The sequence below is a fragment of the Mirounga leonina genome, unplaced genomic scaffold (assembly GCF_011800145.1).
Source record: "Mirounga leonina isolate KUSES-001 unplaced genomic scaffold, KU_Mleo_1.0 Mir_376, whole genome shotgun sequence".
Taxonomy (NCBI): Eukaryota; Metazoa; Chordata; class Mammalia; order Carnivora; family Phocidae; genus Mirounga; species Mirounga leonina.
Window position 1 is genome coordinate 6,221,601 of NW_023270718.1, and position 19,956 is coordinate 6,241,556.

At 45.8% G+C, this 19,956-nt stretch overlaps 1 protein-coding gene across 1 annotated transcript; it reads right to left on the reverse strand.

The window, feature by feature from the left end:
* Positions 1-3,965: 3,965 nt before the first annotated feature.
* On the reverse strand, positions 3,966-12,849 carry CEACAM18 (CEA cell adhesion molecule 18). The gene is made up of 6 exons (XM_034986501.1): positions 12,798-12,849; positions 11,040-11,396; positions 9,362-9,634; positions 7,539-7,814; positions 6,138-6,273; positions 3,966-3,996 (listed from the first exon to the last, which is right to left on the reverse strand). The coding sequence occupies exons 1-6, from the start codon at positions 12,847-12,849 to the stop codon at positions 3,966-3,968; spliced, it is 1,125 nt and encodes a 374-aa protein (XP_034842392.1).
* Between the last annotated feature and the right edge of the window lie 7,107 nt (positions 12,850-19,956).

Below are 19,956 nucleotides of genomic sequence, written 5' to 3' on the forward strand. Positions count from 1 at the left end.
ATACATATGTATGCACCCATAAATTGGCAAGTTGGTTCCAGAGTTTATACAGAAATGTGAGGGACCTAGAACAGCAAAAACAGTCTGATAAAAGAGCACAGTTGGAGAAATAAGACTTTACTATAAAGCTAGAATAATCAAGACACTGTGGTAAGGGACAGAATAGAGTCCATAAATAGAGTGTGTATATATAGTTAATTGAACAGGTCCAAGTCTATTCAATTGGGAAAGGAGGGACTTCTTATTTTTATTTATTTATTTTTAAAGATTTTTAAATTTATTCATTCGAGACACAGAGATACAGAGAGAGAGAGAGAACATGAGCAAGGGGAGAAGCAGAAGGAGGGGGAGAAGCAGGCTCCCCGCTGAGCAGGGAGCCGAATGCGGGGCTCGATCCCAGGACCCTGGGATCATGACCTGAGCCAAAGGCAGACACTTAACCATCTGAGCCACCCAGGTGCCCCAAGGAGGGACTTTTTAACACATGGCAGTAGAATAAGTGGGTCAAGGTTTGGAAACAATGAACCTTGACCCCTTTCTCATGTCACATGCAAAAAATTAGTCTGAGATGAATCATAAACATAAAAGTGAAAACTATAAAGGTTTTATAATTGTGCTGCCCAGTGTGGTAGCTACTAGCTATGCATGAGATTTAAGACATGCTACACTAGGGGCACCTGGGTGGCTCAGTCATTTAGAGCATCCGACTCTTGGTTTCGGCTAGGATTGTGATCTCAGGGTCCTGGGATAGAGCCCTGCGTCTGGCTTGCTCAGTAAGGAGTCTGCTTTTCCCTCTCCCTCTGCTCCTTCCCCACCACTTGCGCTCTCGCTCTCTGTCTCTCAAATAGATAAGTAATTCTTTTTTTTTAAATATGTGCTACATTTACTGTGCAGAAAAAAAGAGATAAAAGATCTCATTAATAATTTTTAATATTGATTACCTGCTGGAATGATAATATTTTAGATATATTGGGTTAAATACACTATTATTCAAAGTAATTTCACCAGTTTCTTTTCACTTTTTTTATTATAGCTACTAGATTTTTGAAATTACATATTTGGCTTGCACTATTTTTCTATCAGACAGAATTGTTCTAGAAGAAAATTTAAGAGAATATCTATGGGTATGCAAAGATTTCTCGTAGGACATCCACAACAGTAAGCATTATATATATTTTTTTCATTAAAAACTTCTGTTCATCAAAATACACGACTAAGAAAATGAAAAGGCAAGCTATAAACTGGAATAAATATATATAAATATCTCTATATATATATCCCTGAAAAGAGGCTTGAACTTAGAATATATAAAGAATTATTACCAGTTACTAACACAATAACGTAATTTTTAAAATGGGAAAAAAGACTCAATCATATATTTCACAAAAGAAGAGATCCAAATGGCCAGTAGGTACATGAAAAGTGGTCAACACCACTGGACACCAAGGAAATGAAAATTCATCACAATGAGATGCCCTATCACATCTGTTAGAAAAGCTAAACTCAAAAAGCCTGAGCACACCAAATGTTGAGAGGGTGTGGAGGAATTGGAACACTTGTATATTTCTGGTGGGATGTAAATAGTACAATTGTGTGTTCTGTACAACAGTGTGGCGGTTTTGTATACAGTTAAACATAATATACCCACTCCATGACCCAGAAATTCCACCCCTAATTTTTACTCAAGAAGAATGAAAGCAAAGGTCCACACAAACATTTGTGTATGAATATTTATAGCAGCATTATTCATAATAACCAAAGGTAGAAACAACTCAAATGCCCATCAACAACAACAATAACAATAACAACAACAACAACAAAATACCCATCAACAAGTGAATGGATAACCTAAGTATTATAGCCAAACAACAGAATACTATTCATCAAAATAAAAGAATGAACAGTTGGCACATGTAAGAACATGAATGAATTTCAAAAACATGTTGAGTGAAAGAAGCCAGATACATAAGAATATACTCTATAATTCTGCTTAGATGAAGTTCAAGAACAGATGAAACTAATCTATTGGGACAGAAATTCACAAAAGCAGCTGCCTCTGTTTGGGGGTGTGTGGCTGGGGAATAACTTTAAATGGTGCACAAGGAAACTTTCTGGGGTGCAGAAAACATCCTGTATCTTGATTGGGATAGTAGTTATATGAGTGTATGTATTTATCAAACCTCATTGAATTATACATGTAAGATTTGTGCATTTTACTGTATGTAAATCTACCTTTGACAAAAAAATAATAAAAAATTTCAACAATAATGAAAAGGCTTTGGGTAAAATTCAACAGCCATATCTACTTAAGTCTGTAAGGTGGGGAGATACAGGTTTAGATATAGAAATAGTATAATGTCCACCTCTGTCGATGTGTATATGCAGTGGTTAACTCAGGATGTCCTTGGTTTTCTGTCATTCAAATGAGGTGGTTTTGGAAATATCTGTGAATCTATGCATTTTGACACATAGATACAGTGGTTAAATAAGTGAGCACAGAGACCACGCAAAAAGGCAAGTTTGTGGGCAGAACATATAGAAATGGCACCGAGATGCATAAGCACGCACACCCCTATTTTCAGTCTGCCTGGACACGTTGAAGATGATTCAGAAGACAGCGCTGGTCAGCCCGTCTGAGCACGAGCTCAGACTCAGCTGGGGGAAGCGGGGCAGGAGGTGCTAAAAACCCTAGCTGGTTCTTCCTGCTGGTGGTGTTTTAACTTCACTGGGTTTTAGTTGAGCAGAACAGCACAATGAAGCCTGCTGGGCCCATAACTTTTTTTTTTTTTCTGATTATAAAAACAGTTCATACATTTTGTGAGAAAAAAACACTTTAGAACATACAGTAAAGTGCAAAGAAGGAAATTAAGAGATAAGACTGTTAATAGTTAACATTTTCCATATTTTTTGTACAGACGTGTGTACATATGTGTATGTGCACACATATATGTATATATGTACAAACATACACATATGTGTGTGCATATACACACATATAAGTATATATACATATATGTATATATGTACATATATAAGTATATGTGTGTATACATACAACTGTAGAATACATACATACATGCTGTACATATTATATCAGCTAGTTAATCTCCCCTCTTCATAGTGATGGTCCTACTACGTGCAGCTTTACATTATGCGTTTCTAACAATGAGTCGTAAGCATTTCCTGCATCAGTGAGCACCTTTCTCCAGCGTGGTTTCTAACCATCACAGACTAGCTCAACCTGTCCTGTGTCCATCTAAGCCATTCCTGGTTGTTGGGCATTTATAGGTTGTTTCGTTTCCCCGTCACTGGCAATGGTCATCTTTGCATCTTCTCTGGTGGTGCCGTGGGTGTCAAGCTCAAGAAAAGGAGAAGTCAGAAGCGCATTTCCTAGTGGAGAAGAGGCCTCGCAATTAGAGCGCAGGGCTCCACATATGACCCGCCCCAGCCTACTTCCCGTTGGCTGGCTCTGATTGACAGATGGAGCAGCCAATGGCCACTCTGCCCTTGATGTCACTCCCCCCAACCCCCACCCCCACCCAGTCCTAGGTGAGGACTCCAGACTGCTTCCAGGAGCCTCCATCTATCTCTCAACCTCAGTGTGACTGGGCTGGTTCCTTCTCTCTCTCTCTCTTTTTTTTAAAGATTTTATTTATTTATTTGACAGAAAGAGACACAGTGAGAGAGGGAACACAAGCAGGGGGAGTGAGAGAGGGAGAAGCAGGTTTCCCGCCGAGCAGGGAGCCCGATGTGGGGCTCGATCCCAGGACCCTGGGATCATGACCTGAGCCAAAGGCAGATGCTTAACGACTGAGCCACCCAGGCGCCCCTGGTTCCTTCTCTTGACTGTCTCTTCCAGCTAGACCCTGGACCCTCTCCAGCCTAGCCCATCTCTTTGGGGACTCTCAGCCTTTCTCCCTTGCTCCCACCTCACCTTTTTGCCCACCTGGTCTTGTCCTCATGGTCTAAGGTGGACACTCGTGTAACCGGGGCTGCCTATGGGGAGAAGTCAGGGAAGATGTCACATTTCAGGTCCTTAGGAAACAGAGAATGCAGGATAATCCTGGGGAGATGAGGGGTCAGCTTCTTCTTTCCAAGCCCTCCTTGTGAAGGACCTCAGGAGTAGCAGGGGATGAATCTGGGAGCTTAATCTCTACACTGAGAGTCCTCCACATTCCCCATATGTTTTAGCATTTCTGATGTCTTAAGGTCATTGGAGGAAGGTGCCATGGGGCAGCATGGGGAGGGAAAAGAGGCTGGGTGTACCTGGGGAAGAAGCTGGCACTACTTGGCCTAATTACTAGTGATAATAATAGTAAGTTATTTCACACCTATTATATGCCAGACACTAGAGTAAATGATTTATAGAAATTATATTGAACCCTCTCAACAGTCACATAAAGTAGAAACTTTAACCCTGTTTTGTGAATGAAGAAGCAGGAGTTCAGAGAGGTGAAGATATTGCCTAAAGTCACACAGCTAGAAAATGACAGAGGCTAATTCTGAACCTGGCCTCTCTGACTCCCAGCCCCCTGCTCTCATGCATGCCAGACTGGAGAGCTGAGACCAAGGAGAATGTGGCACCTCTCAGGAGAATGGGGCAGTGGAGATGTTCGGTTCACTCCTGGTTGTGAGGAGGGGTTTATGCCTGGCTAGATAGCTTCTTTCAGGCTGTAGAAGAAAAAATAACCTAGATATCCTGGAACCACTCTTAAACTCCCTAGAGTTTATCATGACTAGTTTGGAAAAGTACATTGAATGATGATGCTATCCATAATAATACTTAAGATTTTATTGAGTGCTTACTATGTGCCAAGCTTTGTTCCAAGCTATTTGTCAGTGATACCTTACTTTATCCCCATAGCAGATATCCCTGTGAGGTCAATACCAGTATTACTCCCATTTTACGCATGGCAAACTAAAGCACAAATGGGCTGTCACACTGATGGTCAATACTGTAAGCTTCTTGATAGACCGTGCAATGATCACAGGTAGGCTCCACATCAAAATACTAAAATGATTTGAAAAAAGAATGTGTCTTCTAAAATCTTCACCATCGTCACCACGATCAACTGCCACCACCACCATCACCACCACAACCACCACCATCACCACCACCACCACCATCACCACCATCACCATCACCACCATCACCACCACCGCCATCACCACCACCACCACCACCACCACCATCACCACCATCACCATCACCACCATCACTGCCACCACCACCACTACTTTAGCATCACCAACATCATCAGCACCAGCATCACCATCATCTCCATCATCACTGCTTTCTTTAACAGCTACTGCAATGGTTCTCAACCAACACAATTTTGCCCTTGGGACCTTTCTAACGCCTAGAGTCGCTTTTGGTGGTCTAAACTTAGAGTGATGGAGGTTATTGCTACAGGTATCAAGTGGGTAGAGGCCAGGGATGCTGCTATAGTGTGCAGGATAGCCTTACCCCTCCACCCCTGAAATAATTATCTGGCCCCAAATATTGATAGTGCTAAGCTTGAGAAATTCCGAGAAGTACCGAGAATGCTGCTAATTGCTTCATCTTCCAAGAATTGTGTCTAGCCCCCATATCTCCCTTCAGGGCAGATATTACCCTTCACATCCTCTATGTGGGTGAAGAGGACCTGAGGGGATTGTGATCTACTTAAGGCCACCCAGACAGCCAGAGGCAGAGCTGAGATTGAAACCCAGATTAGAATCTTCCCTCTGACCCATCTCTTCCCCTGCAGTTGACTGTACTACCTGTTTCCCCAACTTCACTTGGTAACTAGTGACTACCATGTCCCAGACATATGCTGGATGCTTGGCACCCACCCTGCTCATGGCTGCTCCTCTAGGTGGACCTCCATATCAACATCATAAACACGAAGAAACTGGGATGAAAAGAAGTTGCTGAGTGAAACCCCATTTCTATTTAGGGGTATGACTGCCTCTACACTCTCCCTCTTTGCCATTGGCTTCTGGTCCGAGACCTATCTGTCTGCCCCAGATGATTCCTGACATCCCATTCCTAGCTTGTCCATTCCCCTCCCGGCTTTGCCTTTCCCTCTTAAGGAAGTGTTCTTGAGACTGGCACTGGTTCCAGTACCCCACCCTCGACCCTGGGCAACAGGCACCTGGTGGAGAAATGGCTGATCAAGGCGTAGATCAGGATTCCACAGAGGTAGATGCTGCCCAGGACTATGAACACGATGAGCCACACCACTTTGGCTCCTGAGATGTAGAAACCGCTGTTCACAACAGGAATGTGCTCTGAAGGAGAGGATACAAGGGGGTCAGGGGCACCATCACTCAATCCTTCACTCACCCACACATCTATTCTTCAGAGATTTATCAGCATCTGCTATGTTCCAAGTGCTAGGAATTCTTTTTTTTTTTTTTTTTTTTTAGTGCTAGGAATTCAACGGTGAACAAAACAAACTTCTTGCCCTCATGGGGCTGACATTCCAGCTGGGAAGTGGACAGTTGACAAGTAAGCAAAGAAATGTCTCATATCATTGCAGGCAGCAGGAAGTGCTCTGAAAAAAGAATAAAGCCACTCGAGGGGGTAGAGAGTGACAGGGTCGGGGATGTTGGTTACACAGGGTCATTAATCATTGCACAGGTATTCACTAAGCACCAGCTATGTGCCAGGCACCATGTTAGGCACTAGGGACAAGTAGTGAGCAAACAGCTCTCCCAGCCTCTGTCCTCCTGAAGCTCACAGCCCAGTGGAGTTAGAAAGGTGTGAATCAGTCAGTGCATAATCATTCACAGTTGGTCAGTTCTGTCTAGTGCCCTAGCAGGTGCTTAGTAAATAGTGAGGAGTGATCAGAGTGAATCTGGGACAAGCCACGCTGATGGCTTCTCATGCACTGTCTGATTTAATTCTGCCAGAAGCCCTGTCACATAGGGAAACTGAGGCTCAGAGAGGCGCTCTTCCCGTTTACAGATGCATTCTCAAGCCAGGTTCCAAACATCACATCCACAACAGATCCCTGCTTTCTCCACACCACCTTCCCCTCTGGCCTTTCCACTCTCTCGTCTCGAGGCCACTGAGCAAAACAGCTGAGGATGTAGGCTGTGCAGTCGGACTACCAGAGTTTAAACCCTGCCTCCTCTGTTTATTGGAAATGGAACCTTGAAAAAAGCACTCAACCTCCCACAGCTCGGTTTTCTTATCTGTAAATGGAGGTGGTGTTCACAACAGTCACTTCCTCTGCAGGGAGACTGTGAGGGTCACACAGATTAGAAAGGCAGCCGGTACACAGTAAGTGCTCAGTTAATCTTGGCTGACCAAATTTCCCTGGGATTCACCCTTGCTCTGATCTGAGATCGCTGAGGGCTTCATAGAGGAGGCAGCTTTGGACTTGGACCTCAGAGGACAGGGGCGGGTGGTGTGGATTTTACTCAACCATCGTGAGCATGGCATTGCAAGGTAGAGATGGCATTCGTGATGATGGGTACTGCCTAGGCAAAAGCATGGAGATGGGAAGATTTGGGGATCGTGAGCCCTGGAGGTGGGGGGCTGTACTCACGGAGTGGCTGGATCTGGAATTCCCTGTACATGGTCAGCTGGGTCACAGGGTTCCCCACGATGCATCTGTATCTGCCCATCTGCTCCCAGGCCAGACTTGGGAGAGTGATGTTTGCCTCTGAGAAGCTCAGGAGGGAGCCACTGTGGATCCACTGGTACTTGGGACTGGGTTTGGAAGTGGCGCTACACTCCATCATTACCTGGGAGCCGATCTTAGCAGACAGGACGCCTTTGGAGATAATGGGACTGGAACTCAGCTGCACGTTGTCTGGCCCATCTGCAGAGACAGGGCAGGAGACCCGGAGCTATGTTTCTGACCCCTTGGTGTCCTGTCTCCTTCTGTCAATCCACACATAGTCCTCCCCAACCAGGTGCCCCCACTTTGCACCCCAAGCATCCCCTAGACCCAACACTTGCAAGGCAGCTCTGCCAACAACATGACTATAATTGTAACATTTTCCATTATCAAGCACCTGCTATGAGTCAGCCCCATGACTGCCCTTCATGTCACAATAAAATAGGAATAGAAGCAATACATCAGGCTCCCTGCATGTTGGGCTCTGTTCTAAACACTTTATAGGTTCACACATTTGCTTAATCCCCATAACAACCCATGTGATCGATTTTATAGATGAGGGAAGTGGGGTCCCAAAGAGAGGATTAGGGATTTCATAGTTCCCTACTGACCCACAAAGGGACTAAGTGAATTCCCCCTATGGCCTGGGAGGAATCTCCTTGCAGAGGCAGGCCCTGGGTCCTGGCTCTTGGTTGCAAACCTCCAGCCAGTAAGCTGTGTATGGAGGTCAGAAACTGCCTGCTCTGTGACCACTTTTTCTGTATGATTGCCAGAGCGTGTTTGTTGGGAAACCTGACAGACTTTGTGTGGTTCTAGATTTAGATGTGAAAACCATTCAAGACTTGTGCTTTTTCACAGTTGAAAGATGTGAAAGAGTTTGGTCAATGTGAGAAGTCCCAGAACATTGAAAAGATCCAAGGTTCATTGTATTTATAAGTCAGAGTCTTCGATTTACAAGACCTGTTTGAGATTTCTGGGGAGGTCTGGCTGGATTGTGTACTTGCCTTGGGGGGAGGCCGAAGGACCGTGGAGAAAAGAGAATGCATGAAATGTGTCATTTCGCTTTAAAATCAAACTGTCTGGGGCGCCTGGGTGGCTCAGTCATTAAGCGGCTGCCTTCGGCTCAGGTCATGATCCCAGGGTCCTGAGATCGAGCCCCGCATCAGGCTCCCTGCTCGGCGGGAAGCCTGCTTCTCCCTCTCCCACTCCCCCTGCTTGTGTTCCCTCTCTTGCTATGTCTCTGTCAAATAAACAAATAAAATCTTTAAAAAAATAAATAGATAAAATAAAATAAAATCAAACTGTCTGTTTAAGGGAGTATAGTCAGTTCAATCTGAGTAAGAAGAAAAGTGAAGGTGATTTTACTAAATTTAGAAAACCAGAATAAAAAGATCAATGTATTTGAAGGCTCAAGGGAACATGGGATTTGAATATTTAATAAGTTGAATGTCATTTTTAAGAAACTATTAGTTGTAAGCAGCCCCGTCTTTACAAAAGCCAGATCTGAACAATTTCGCACTATTTCTAATCTGAAGAGTAAGAATCAGGATCTCTGTTTTAAATAGCAGATCGTTCTGTGCAGTGAGGGTGATTTTAAGTCCAGAGAGCTAAGATTCAAACCCAGATCCAGCTGGCTGTGGGCTGGCTCATGGTGTTTCCTCTCTCCAGTTCTGCCTGTCTTATTGCTACATCCTTGGAAGGCCCTGAGCCCACCCCCAGCATTACTCCCATGGCTCCAGAACACTCACAGGCCACAGTCAGAGAGATAATTTCACTTCTCTGAAAAATCTCTGGGATGCTTTCTATCTCGCAGTGAAGTGCTCTGTCATAGCGGCTGACCCTGTGGATGATGAGGGTCTTGAGGTCCGGGGAGATTGTCATCCGGTCATTGCTGGACACCAGTGTGTAATCCACATACCACTTGACCGTGGTGGCATTGGTGTGGCAAATGGCAGCCACAGCATCCATGTCCTCTACCAGAGAGCTGGCGTTGGCCCAGATGCCTGGCTTGCCTTCCGCCTCTGGGGGAAGCAGGAAGAAGACATTAGGGGTGGGGTCTGCCTCCCCAAGCTCTGCTCCTCTCCAAAGGGGCTTTCAGTGTAGGTTGGTGAGAAGGCAAGGGTTGTATGGGGTCTGGGGTCTTGGAAGGGGAGCAGCCCTAGAGCTGTGAGGGACAGAGAAGTAGGGAATGGGCATGAGTGGTTGAGGTGTGGGAACTAGCCTGAGCCCACCATCCTATGTGTGGAGTCGTCATTGTGGCATCCACTGCAATAATGGTGAGCTCTTGGGATAGGCATGTGGACTAATGGTTGTTTCTGAATGCAGAACCTAAAACCAGAACACCCCCAACTGAGGAGCCATGGGTAGAATTGAGTGACAGGTGGCATTTGGACTCTCTATTAATAATTGCTCCCATTGGGGCACCTGGGTGGCTCAGTTGTTTAAGCGACTGCCTTTGGCTCAGGTCATGATTCTGGAGTCCCGGGATCGAGTCCCGCATCGGGCTCCCTGCTCGGCGGGGAGTCTGCCTCTCCCTCTGACTCTCCCCCTCTCATGCTCTCTATCACTATCTCTCTCAATAAATAAATAAAAATCTTTAAAAAAAAATAATTGCTCCCATTATCTGAGTTCCATTCACTTGACAGATACTCCCTCCAACCTTACAACAGACAGTGGTAGATACTATCCCCATTCTACAGATGAGGAAACAGAACACCACAGAGGGAAGATGAAGGCTCAGGGCCATGGAACATATACATAGTCAGAGGTAAACACAGGGCTTCCTGTCTCCAAATACACACTCTCCCCGCTAGCCCTGTAGAGCCCCCAGGAGCTGTCTGTAGTAGACAGAATTCCAAGATGGCCCCATGATCTCCAGCCTGTATAATCCCCACTCCTCAAATGTGGGTGAAGCCCATGACTTTCTTCTAACCTATACAATACGGCAAAAGTGATGGATTGTCATTCCAATCGTTACCCTTATGTCATATAAGACTCCTTCTTAGCAGACTAGAGAGAAAGAATTCAGCTGACCTTGAAGAAGCAAAGTCATGATGTGAAATACCCACGGACAGAGCCACACATGAGACCACAGCCCCAACTCAGCACCTTGTGAGTCTCAGAGCACAGCACTCGCCCAGACTTCTGACCCACAGGAATGTGTGCTAATAAATGGGTGCTGTTTGAAACTGCTGTTTGTGGCTGTTTGTGGATCTTTGTTATGCAGCAGAACATAACTGATACCCTGATGGTGAAACTGGAGGCCTTGAAGGGAACGAGTGACCCATCTCTGCGGGAGAAGCTAGACTACCATCTGCCGAGGTTCCCACAGTCACCTGGGGGTGGAGGAGACTTGGACAGTATGATCTCCCAGGGACCTCACTCCCAAAGCCCCCAGGTCTGGAAATGGGCAACCTGCCAACTCACCTTGAATGTCGAGCCAGCCAGTTGCTGTCTGGGTCCCATTGCCAGTGTCCACCCTCACGGTATAATTCCCTGTGTCATTTAATGCACATCTCCTGATCACCAGGTCACCTATCTTGGTCACGTTCTCCCGACCACTGGACATGGGCCCCGTCTGCCAGGAATTGGAGGGAGGTTTGTAGCTGACAATCATATTATCCACAGTGTCATTTGCACCGCGGTGCCAGCTATATTCCTGAGCATCTTTGGTGGCATTTTCAAGGATCAGGATGGTCCGAAATCCCTTGAACGCTGTGAGTGAGTCTGGGCTGATGTAGATTTGGCCAGAGGCTTGGCGGATCCCACAGGCCAGTAGACCAGCTGAAGAAGACAAATAGAACACACATACATGAGAGAGAGAGAGAAGAGAGATTGATTTACACTGTCCAGGAAATGATCTCCAGGGACACTGGTGAGCATGCCATTGGTTGCTAGCTCCCCAGCCTGTCTTCTCCTCCCTACCCCCTCAGCCCCTGTCCTGGCTCATTCCTTCCTCATCTCCTTCCAGCCTGGCTTCCTCCTTGGACACTCAGTCTCCAACCCAACCTCATAGAACAGTTATGTGGATCCTTATAAAGCCCCAGTTGTGATCCTGTTCTCTTAGGTACCTTCCATGGCTCCCCAGCACTCTACGGATAAAGTTCAAACTCAACATGGCTTATGAGACACTCTTAGGAACAGCTGGTTTTTATGACTCATCTAGCCTCCTTTTGGATCATACACACCCCACCCCATTACACCATGAACCCTCCACTCAGTCATCCATTCATGCATGCATTTGTGCATTCATTTATCAGAAGACAGTATCTACACTGTGTGCCCCAGACAGACAGCTCTCTTGATACACCACACTCTCTCCTGACTTCAGGCTTTCACACATGTTGTTCCCTGTTTCTGGCACACAGATCCCTCTTCCCTCCTCCCCATCCCCTGCCTCCCCCCACCGCCCTGTCAATTCACTTCTCCTCAGCCTTCAGTTCTCAGCTTTGATGTCCTCTCCTCCCCAATCTGGGTCAGACGGCCCCTTGGGGCTCCCCCAGTCTCCTAGGTCCCCTCATCTCATCCCCATCTGGGTCATCAGAGTCTGGAGATAGATCTGCATCTCACACTGGACACCACATCACAGCGTCCCTGAGCATGGGGCAGAACCCAGCGGGAGAACTCAGTTGATATCTGGGTGGATAAATCCCCTAAGACTGTCTACACATGTCTTTGAAAGCATCTAAATTCTGTGGAGTGCATGTGAATGTGGGTGAGGATCTGTCATCACCTAAGACACGGAGATCCACTGTCTGTGGACCCTAAGCCTTGGCTCCATGGAGGAGGCAAAGACACCTGAGACCCCCCGCTCTAGGCCTCCAGGTGTAGACACTGGTGATGTTTGAGGACAGGACACAGCGTGGCCAGTGAGACATGATAGTTGTCCCCGTCAGGGGGGTTCAGAGGGTCCTGGAGGGATGAGGGGTTGGGAGGGGAGGGGATCAGGGCAGAGGAGGCACCCAGAGGAGGTGATTTCTGGCAAGTGTGGGAGGGGGTCCAAGTTTATCATTCCTGGGGATGGATGGGGATGAACACTCTGTGTGTGTGTGTATGTGCGTAAGAGAGAGAGAGTGTGTCTATGGGCGAGGTATGCCCAGGTATGTGAGCTCACGAAAGTCCTGGTGCCAGTCCTGCCCCCCTTTCCTCTACTGCTCCCCTGTCCTGTGGGTTCAGCTCTCTTACCCAGGAGAACCAGCTCCCTCCAGAGTCTGCACCTGGGTCTGGAAAGTTCCATGGGTTGCGCAGGTCCTCCAGGGATAGGCATCTGTCCGGGGACCGGGCAGCTTCCTCTGCCTCTTCACAGACCTGCGTCTCTGGCTCTGTCTGAGCTGCTGGTCCCCCTCCCCCTCCTGCGCCCCAGGGTGGACTCTGAACCCCAGCACAGGCAGAGCTGGGGAGGAGATGCTTGGGGAGTTGTTGTTATCTTTATGACTTTAAGGTGCCTTTAGCTTATCATTTTTTCACCTCATTCTTTTAAAATATTATTATACTGTTCTGCCCTGGTTACAAAAAAAAAATCTTATGCTCACTTTTAGGAAAACTGGAAAATACTGAAAAGCACAATAAATACAGGACATCAGACTTTTTTTTTTAAGATTTTATTTATTTCTTTGACAAAGAGAGACACAGCGAGAGAGGGAGCACAAGCAGGGAGAGTGGGAGAGGGAGAAGCAGGCTTCCCGCAGAGCAGGGAGCCCAATGTGGGGCTCGATCCCAGGACCCTGGGATCATGACCTGAGCCGAAGGCAGACGCTTAACGACTGAGCCACCCAGGCACCCCGGACATCAGACTTTTTAAAAATGTGGGACAGTTGTTCATTTTTGCTTTTCCTACTCCCTGCAGATCTCAAATTTTAAATTATATTATCTCATTTGTCGCGGGGCAGTTTCCCCCTCCCTGAACACTGATAGCTTATTCTAAGTCTCTCCCCGGATCAGCAAATCTTCCACCACCTGGCCATTTGGAGTGGCTGTGGGGCATGCTATTGTGTGCCTGAGCCAAAATGTATAAAACCCATTGTCTTGGTGTTGGACCTTTAGGCTCAGTAATAGAAGTGCTGCTGGAGCAGAGCAGAGCCTGCTCATGGGGGACGCGGCGTTGAGCAGGTGTGATGTATCTGCTTCTGGGGACCCCACGGAGAGAAAGAGAGACATGGAGACACAGAGACCCAGGTGGGCTGGATGAGGGACTGAGAAGGCAGGGGAGAGGGGGCGGCATCCCAGAAAGGGTCATTCGACAAATCTTTCAAGCTGGACTCGGAAGTATGTTCGTCTTTCATTTTCATGACAACGAATACTACTTTAATTGCAAAAGCAATGCATTGGCTATAGGAATTTTTGGAAAATTCTTAAGAAGGAAAAATAGAGGGACGCCTGGGTGGCTCAGTCGGTTAAGCGGCTGCCTTCGGCCCAGGTCATGATCCCAGGGTCCTGGGATCGAGTCCCATATCGGGCTCCTTGCTCAGTAGGGAACCTGCTTCTCCCTCTCTCTCCCTCTGCTTGTGCTCTGTCAAATAAATAAAATCTTAAAAAAAAAAAAGAAGGAAAAATAGAATTAATACTGTTTTAGTAATTAAATTGTTTTCAATTTTTATGAATACTTACCAAAATATATATGTAACAATATTAATATTTTACAATAATTATTGAAATATACACATAAATATTTATACATTCATACATTTTGCATTTATAAATCAATAAAATATTTCATAAATAAAATACACAATTATTTATCAGAATTTGATTAATACTATTGGAAAGTCACCTGTAATAGTTAGACCACCTGAAGATATATCCAGTGTTTTTCTCTGGAACTTTTCAGTTTTGATATGTCAAACATACTCATGCACACATGCATATTTTTACCAAGGTGGTATCATACCGTTCAACATCCTTATTTGGGCTTCTCTAATGTTAAACCCAAGTTTAGTCAGAGAAGGGTGAATATACACTCCAGTGTGTCTAGTGATTCATTCAATATCTCTGAAGTCTCCTACTGTATTCTGAAAATCCATATGAATATTTGCAGCCTACTGCAAAGCACATCTGTATTTATTTTAATAGGAAAATAATACATTACATACCACTGAAATTGTTAAATTGGTCCTCCTCAGTATTTGAGTATAAGTGGTGCCCCCAGAAAACACACAGAGTTGTTTTTCTGCCTGCAGCTCATCGGAAGCCCTTCCTCCTGTATCTTCATTGGTCTTTGTTCATGGCTGCATACTATTCCACTGTGTTGGCCATGGATTCTTTTGTTCAACTCATACCCCATTTGGGAGCATTTAGATTCTTTCAGTGTTTCCTCTTTTTCATACAACAGTATGAAAAATCGTCAGTACCATTTGTGGACCTAGATGGGTCCGAGAAATGGACTTTTGTAGTAAAGAATTTAACCTTAACCAAAGACAGATCTGACTTTGTCCTTGACTCCTAGAAGGAATGTCTAAGTCCTTAGAATGCCCTGCCTGATAAGAGTGTCTGTATTTACCTTGGGGGGGTGGGGGGGACTTGGAAAACACTAGATGTTCCACAGTGGGAATTATGATGAAGGCTTTCGGTCACATGGAATCAGCTCTGCCCCTGGAGAAGGTGGAGACTGAGGTCAGCTATGTGAGCAGTGATCATAACTATGTGAAAGAACCCCAATAAAAACTCTGATGTCAAGTCTCAGGTGAGCTTCCCTGGTCAGCAGACTGTCATACACCAATGTATGGGAGGAGCTAATGCTGTCCATGACTCATGACTCTGCTGGAGAGACATGGGGGAGCCCCTGGACCCTGCCCAGGCCCTTTCCCCACTTCACTGACATTAATCCGTATCCTCAAGCTGTAACGAGCCCTAACCACAAGGATAATAGCTTCTAATGCGTTATATGAGTCCTTCCAGTGAATGATGGAAACTAAGGGTTGTCTTAAGTACCTTGAACTTGCAATAGTGTTACAAGTAGTCGTACATATGGATGGCCCCTAACTACACCTCGGTGTCTCCACCTGTAATGTGAGGATATGAAACGTTTCCTCTCCATAGGGCTGCTGTGAGCTTTCAATAAGGTAATATATGTAAATAACTGCCATCAATGCTCCCCACACAAACCATTTCAGGACATGTTAATTCCTATGGGCATACTTAAACATCTTTTTATTACGTTTTACTAAACTTTTGGGGGGGGAAACATTTTAAACTGCATTTATAGATTAAAAAAAAAAACTTCAATTGTATGACCTAACAACAAAAATCTTCGCAGGTACTTAAATTACCCTATAAATCTCATTAATTAAGGGTTTGTATCCTTATTACCTTTTCCCCCCCTTATTAAGGTAAAAGGGAGTTGGTTAATGGGAGGAGGCCAGCAACCTCTGGTACAGGACCATCTGATTGAATCTATTTGACATCACTCAACATGAAGCATCCCTATCCAACAGAGCTATATGCCAAGTCACTGCAGAAGAATGTCCCTCCCTTGTATCCAGACTGTACATGGCCAGTGATGCTTGGTCCAATCAATCGGGACCAGTATGGCAGAACTGGTTTCATTCAGCGCCCACAGCAAGAATCTGAGCATTTAATGCAGTGAGACCCTCAGGAGGGCCCTACTCTCAGGAGACAACTGCAGGCTTGGAACATACTTCGGGCTCCAGAGACTCACTCTCATTCCCTTAAGCCAACCCCAGAGCTCACCTGGGGGCAGGTGGCAGCCTGAGGAGCAGTCCCAAGGAGCCCTTAATCTTTTTCTAGAGCCCAGCTTCGTACCTTTTTATCAAAACAGCAGAATGTCACAGCCCCTCCCAGGGCAAGGTTCTGTTGGGGCAGCCAGAATAGACACTAGGAAACATCCACTCCTTCCTGCTCACCAGGCCTGGAGACCACAGGGAATGCTAGCCTGGGATCTTTGTGGAACTGTAAACCAGGCGGAACCCTGACGACCCCCAGCCTGGTCCCTGGGGTCCTGTGTGGGCAAACCTATCACCCCAAGCGCATCATACCACCAGGGAGAGCCACGAAGTTGTCAATCGCAGCAACCCTGATCTTGGTCTACATCCTCATGGGGGCGCCATGAGAACCAGATAGAGAGGATAGGAGGCAGAACCCCCCCCCCCCACCATCAGTTCCCAGAGAAGAAAGGAGTGGAATGGGAAAATAACAACATTAACAATAACGTGGGTAATAACAACAGTGATAATAGTAATAATTCTTTGCCTTTTATCATTCCTGTGCAGCGAGACTGTCAGAGAGATTGGCTTCGGAGTAGCAGGGTGGGAACTGGGTGTCGGGGCGCAGCGGGTGTGGAAGAGGATGGGTTGAAATAGAGGAATGGAGGGAGGACGCGGCTGGTGCAGGGATCCGCGTAACTCTCTGGGTGAGCTGCAGAGGGCGCCCTGACGGGGCAAGGAACGTTGAGAGAGATGCGCCGCCGCCTGGGGGCGCCAGGGGGCGCCGTGGGGGCGGTGGAGAAGTGCACAGACCCGTTTCTGCCGGGAAATGACCTGATCTCTGTAGGCTTCAGCGTCCTCATGTGCAGAGTGGACATCACAGCTCCGACCTTTGTGAATCTGAGAACAAAAGCCAGGCTGAGTAAAATCAGCAACCACACGACCAAAAAAAAAAAAAAAGCAAAGAGAGTATAGGGCCTCTGTCATATGAACCCTGGAACCAGCCACACCTGAAGCCAGGTAAAATTATGTCCTGAACAAAAAAGGGGACTCAGAGGGGCTCCTGGGTGGCTCAGTCAGTTAAGTGTCTGACTCTTGATTTCATCTCAGGTCATGATCTCTGGGTTGTGAGATTGAGCCCAGAGTTGGGCTCTGCACTCAGTAGGGAGTCTGCTTGAGATTCTCTCTCTCCTTCCTGCTCTGCCCCTCCCCTGGCTCGCACTCTAAATTAATTAATTAATTAAATCTTTGGGGAAAACGTGGGGGGACTCAGAGGCAGAGACATATAAGACAGGAGCCTCAGGTCTCTTCAACAAATGGTGTTGGGAAAATTGGACAGCCACATGCAGAAGAATGAAACTGGACCATTTCCTTACACTACACACAAAAATAGACTCCAAATGGTTGAAAGACCTCAATGTGAGACAGGAGTCCATCAGAATCCTAAAGGAGAACACAGGCAGCAACCTCTTTGACCTCAGCCGAAGCAACTTCTTTCTAGAAACATCGCCAAAGGCAAGGGAAGCAAGGGCAAAAATGAACTATTGGGACTTCATCAAGATAAAAAGCTTTTGCAAAGCAAAGGAAACAGTCAACAAAACCAAAAGACAACCGACAGAATGGGAGAAGATATTTGCAAATGACATATCAGATAAAGGGCTAGTATAAAGAACTCATCAAACTCAACACCCAAAGAACAAAGAATCCAATCAAGAAATGGGCAGAAGACATGAACAGACATTTTTCCAAAGAAGACATCCAACTGGCCAACACACACATGAAAAAGTGCTCAACATCGCTCGGCATCAGGGAAATCCAAATCAAAACCTCAATGAGATACCACCTCACACCAGTCAGAATGGCTAAAATTAACAAGTCAGGAAATGACAGATGTTAGCGGGGATGCGGAGAAAGGGGAACCCTCCTACACTGTTGGTGGGAATGCAAGCTGGTGCAGCCACTCTGGAAAACTGTATGGAGGTTCCTCAAAAAGTTGAAAGTAGAGCTACCATATGATCCAGCAATTACACTACTGGGTATTTACCCCAAAGATACAAAAGTAGGGATCCGAAAGGGTACTTGCACCCCGATGTTTATAGCAGCAATGTCCACAATAGCCAAACTGTGGAAAGAGCCAAGATGTCCATCGACAGATGAATGAATAAAGAAGATGTGGTATATACATACGATGGAATATTATGCAGCCATCAAAAGGAATGAGATCTTGCCATTTGCAACGACGTGGATGGAACTGGAGGGTATTATGTTGAGCGAAATAAGTCAAACAGAGAAAGACATGTATCATATGATCTCACTGATATGAGGAATTCTTAATCTCAGGAAACAAACTGAGGGTTGCTGGAGTGGGGGGTGGGGTGGGAGGGATGGGATGACTGGGTGATAGACACTGGGGAGGGTATGTGCTCTGGTAAGCGCTGTGAATTGTGCAAGACTGTTGAATCTCAGATCTGTACCTCTGAAACAAATAATGCAAGATATGTTAAGAAAAAAGAAGAAGAAGAAGAAGAAGGTAGTGGGAGGGGAAGAATGAAGCGGGGGAAATTGGAGGGGTAGACAAACCATGAGAGACGATGGACTCTGAAAAGCAAACTGAGGGTTCTAGAGGGGAGGGGGGTGGGAGGATGGGTTAGCCTGGTGATGGGTATTGAGGAGGGCACATTCTGCATGGAGCACTGGGTGTTATGCACAAACAATGAATCATGGAACACTACATCTAAAACTAATGATGTAATGTATGGGGATTAACATAAGAATAAAAAAAAAAAAAGACAGGAGCCTCAGACTTGGTGGTCAAGTCAATAATTACTCCACATTAGGGGCACCTGGGTGGCTCAGTTGTTAAACGACTGCCTTCAGCTCAGGTCATGATCCCAGGATCCTGGGATCGAGTCCCACATTGGGCCCCCTGCTCAGCAGGAAGCCTGCTTCTCCCTCTCCCACTCCCCCTGCTTGTGTTTCCTCTCTCACTGTGTCTCTCTCTGTCAAATAAATAAAATAAATAAATAATCATTCCACATTAAATAATCCACATTGTGTCCCTCACTATATATTTTCCATTTGCGGGTTTGGAATGTACAGTTAAAAAGAGATGCTTTAGTGACAGGAAGATGAGATTTAAATCTGTCTCCAGCAGGAGCTTGATCTGCTCTCCAGAAAGCGACATCATGAAATATCTCAATTTTGTAACAGTCTGTCATACCCTGATCCCAACTTAATCGCATGCAAAACTCCACAGTTCAACCCCTCAACACTTTGTATTTTTGATGTCACAATTTACATCTTTTCTAAGTATCCATTAACAAATTGTTTTAGTCTTTAGTTCTTGACACTTTAGTCTTTTCACTTTTATACTAAAATTAAGTGATTCATGCACCACCATTACAGGGTTATCGTGTTCCATATTTGTCTGTGTACCTGGCATTCCCAGTGAGCTTTATACTTCCATATGCTCGTGCAGATGGTTTCACAACCTGAAGCACTCCCTTACACATTTTGTGTTAAGGCCTTATGCTAAATGGGATAAGCCAATCGCAGAAGGACAAATGCTCCACGATTCTACTTAAATGAAGTATCTAAATAGGTTTAGCTCAGAGAAGCAGAGAGTGTTGTGGCGGTTGCCAGGGTCTGGAGGGAAGGGGAACGGGGAGCTGTTGGTCGGAAGGTAT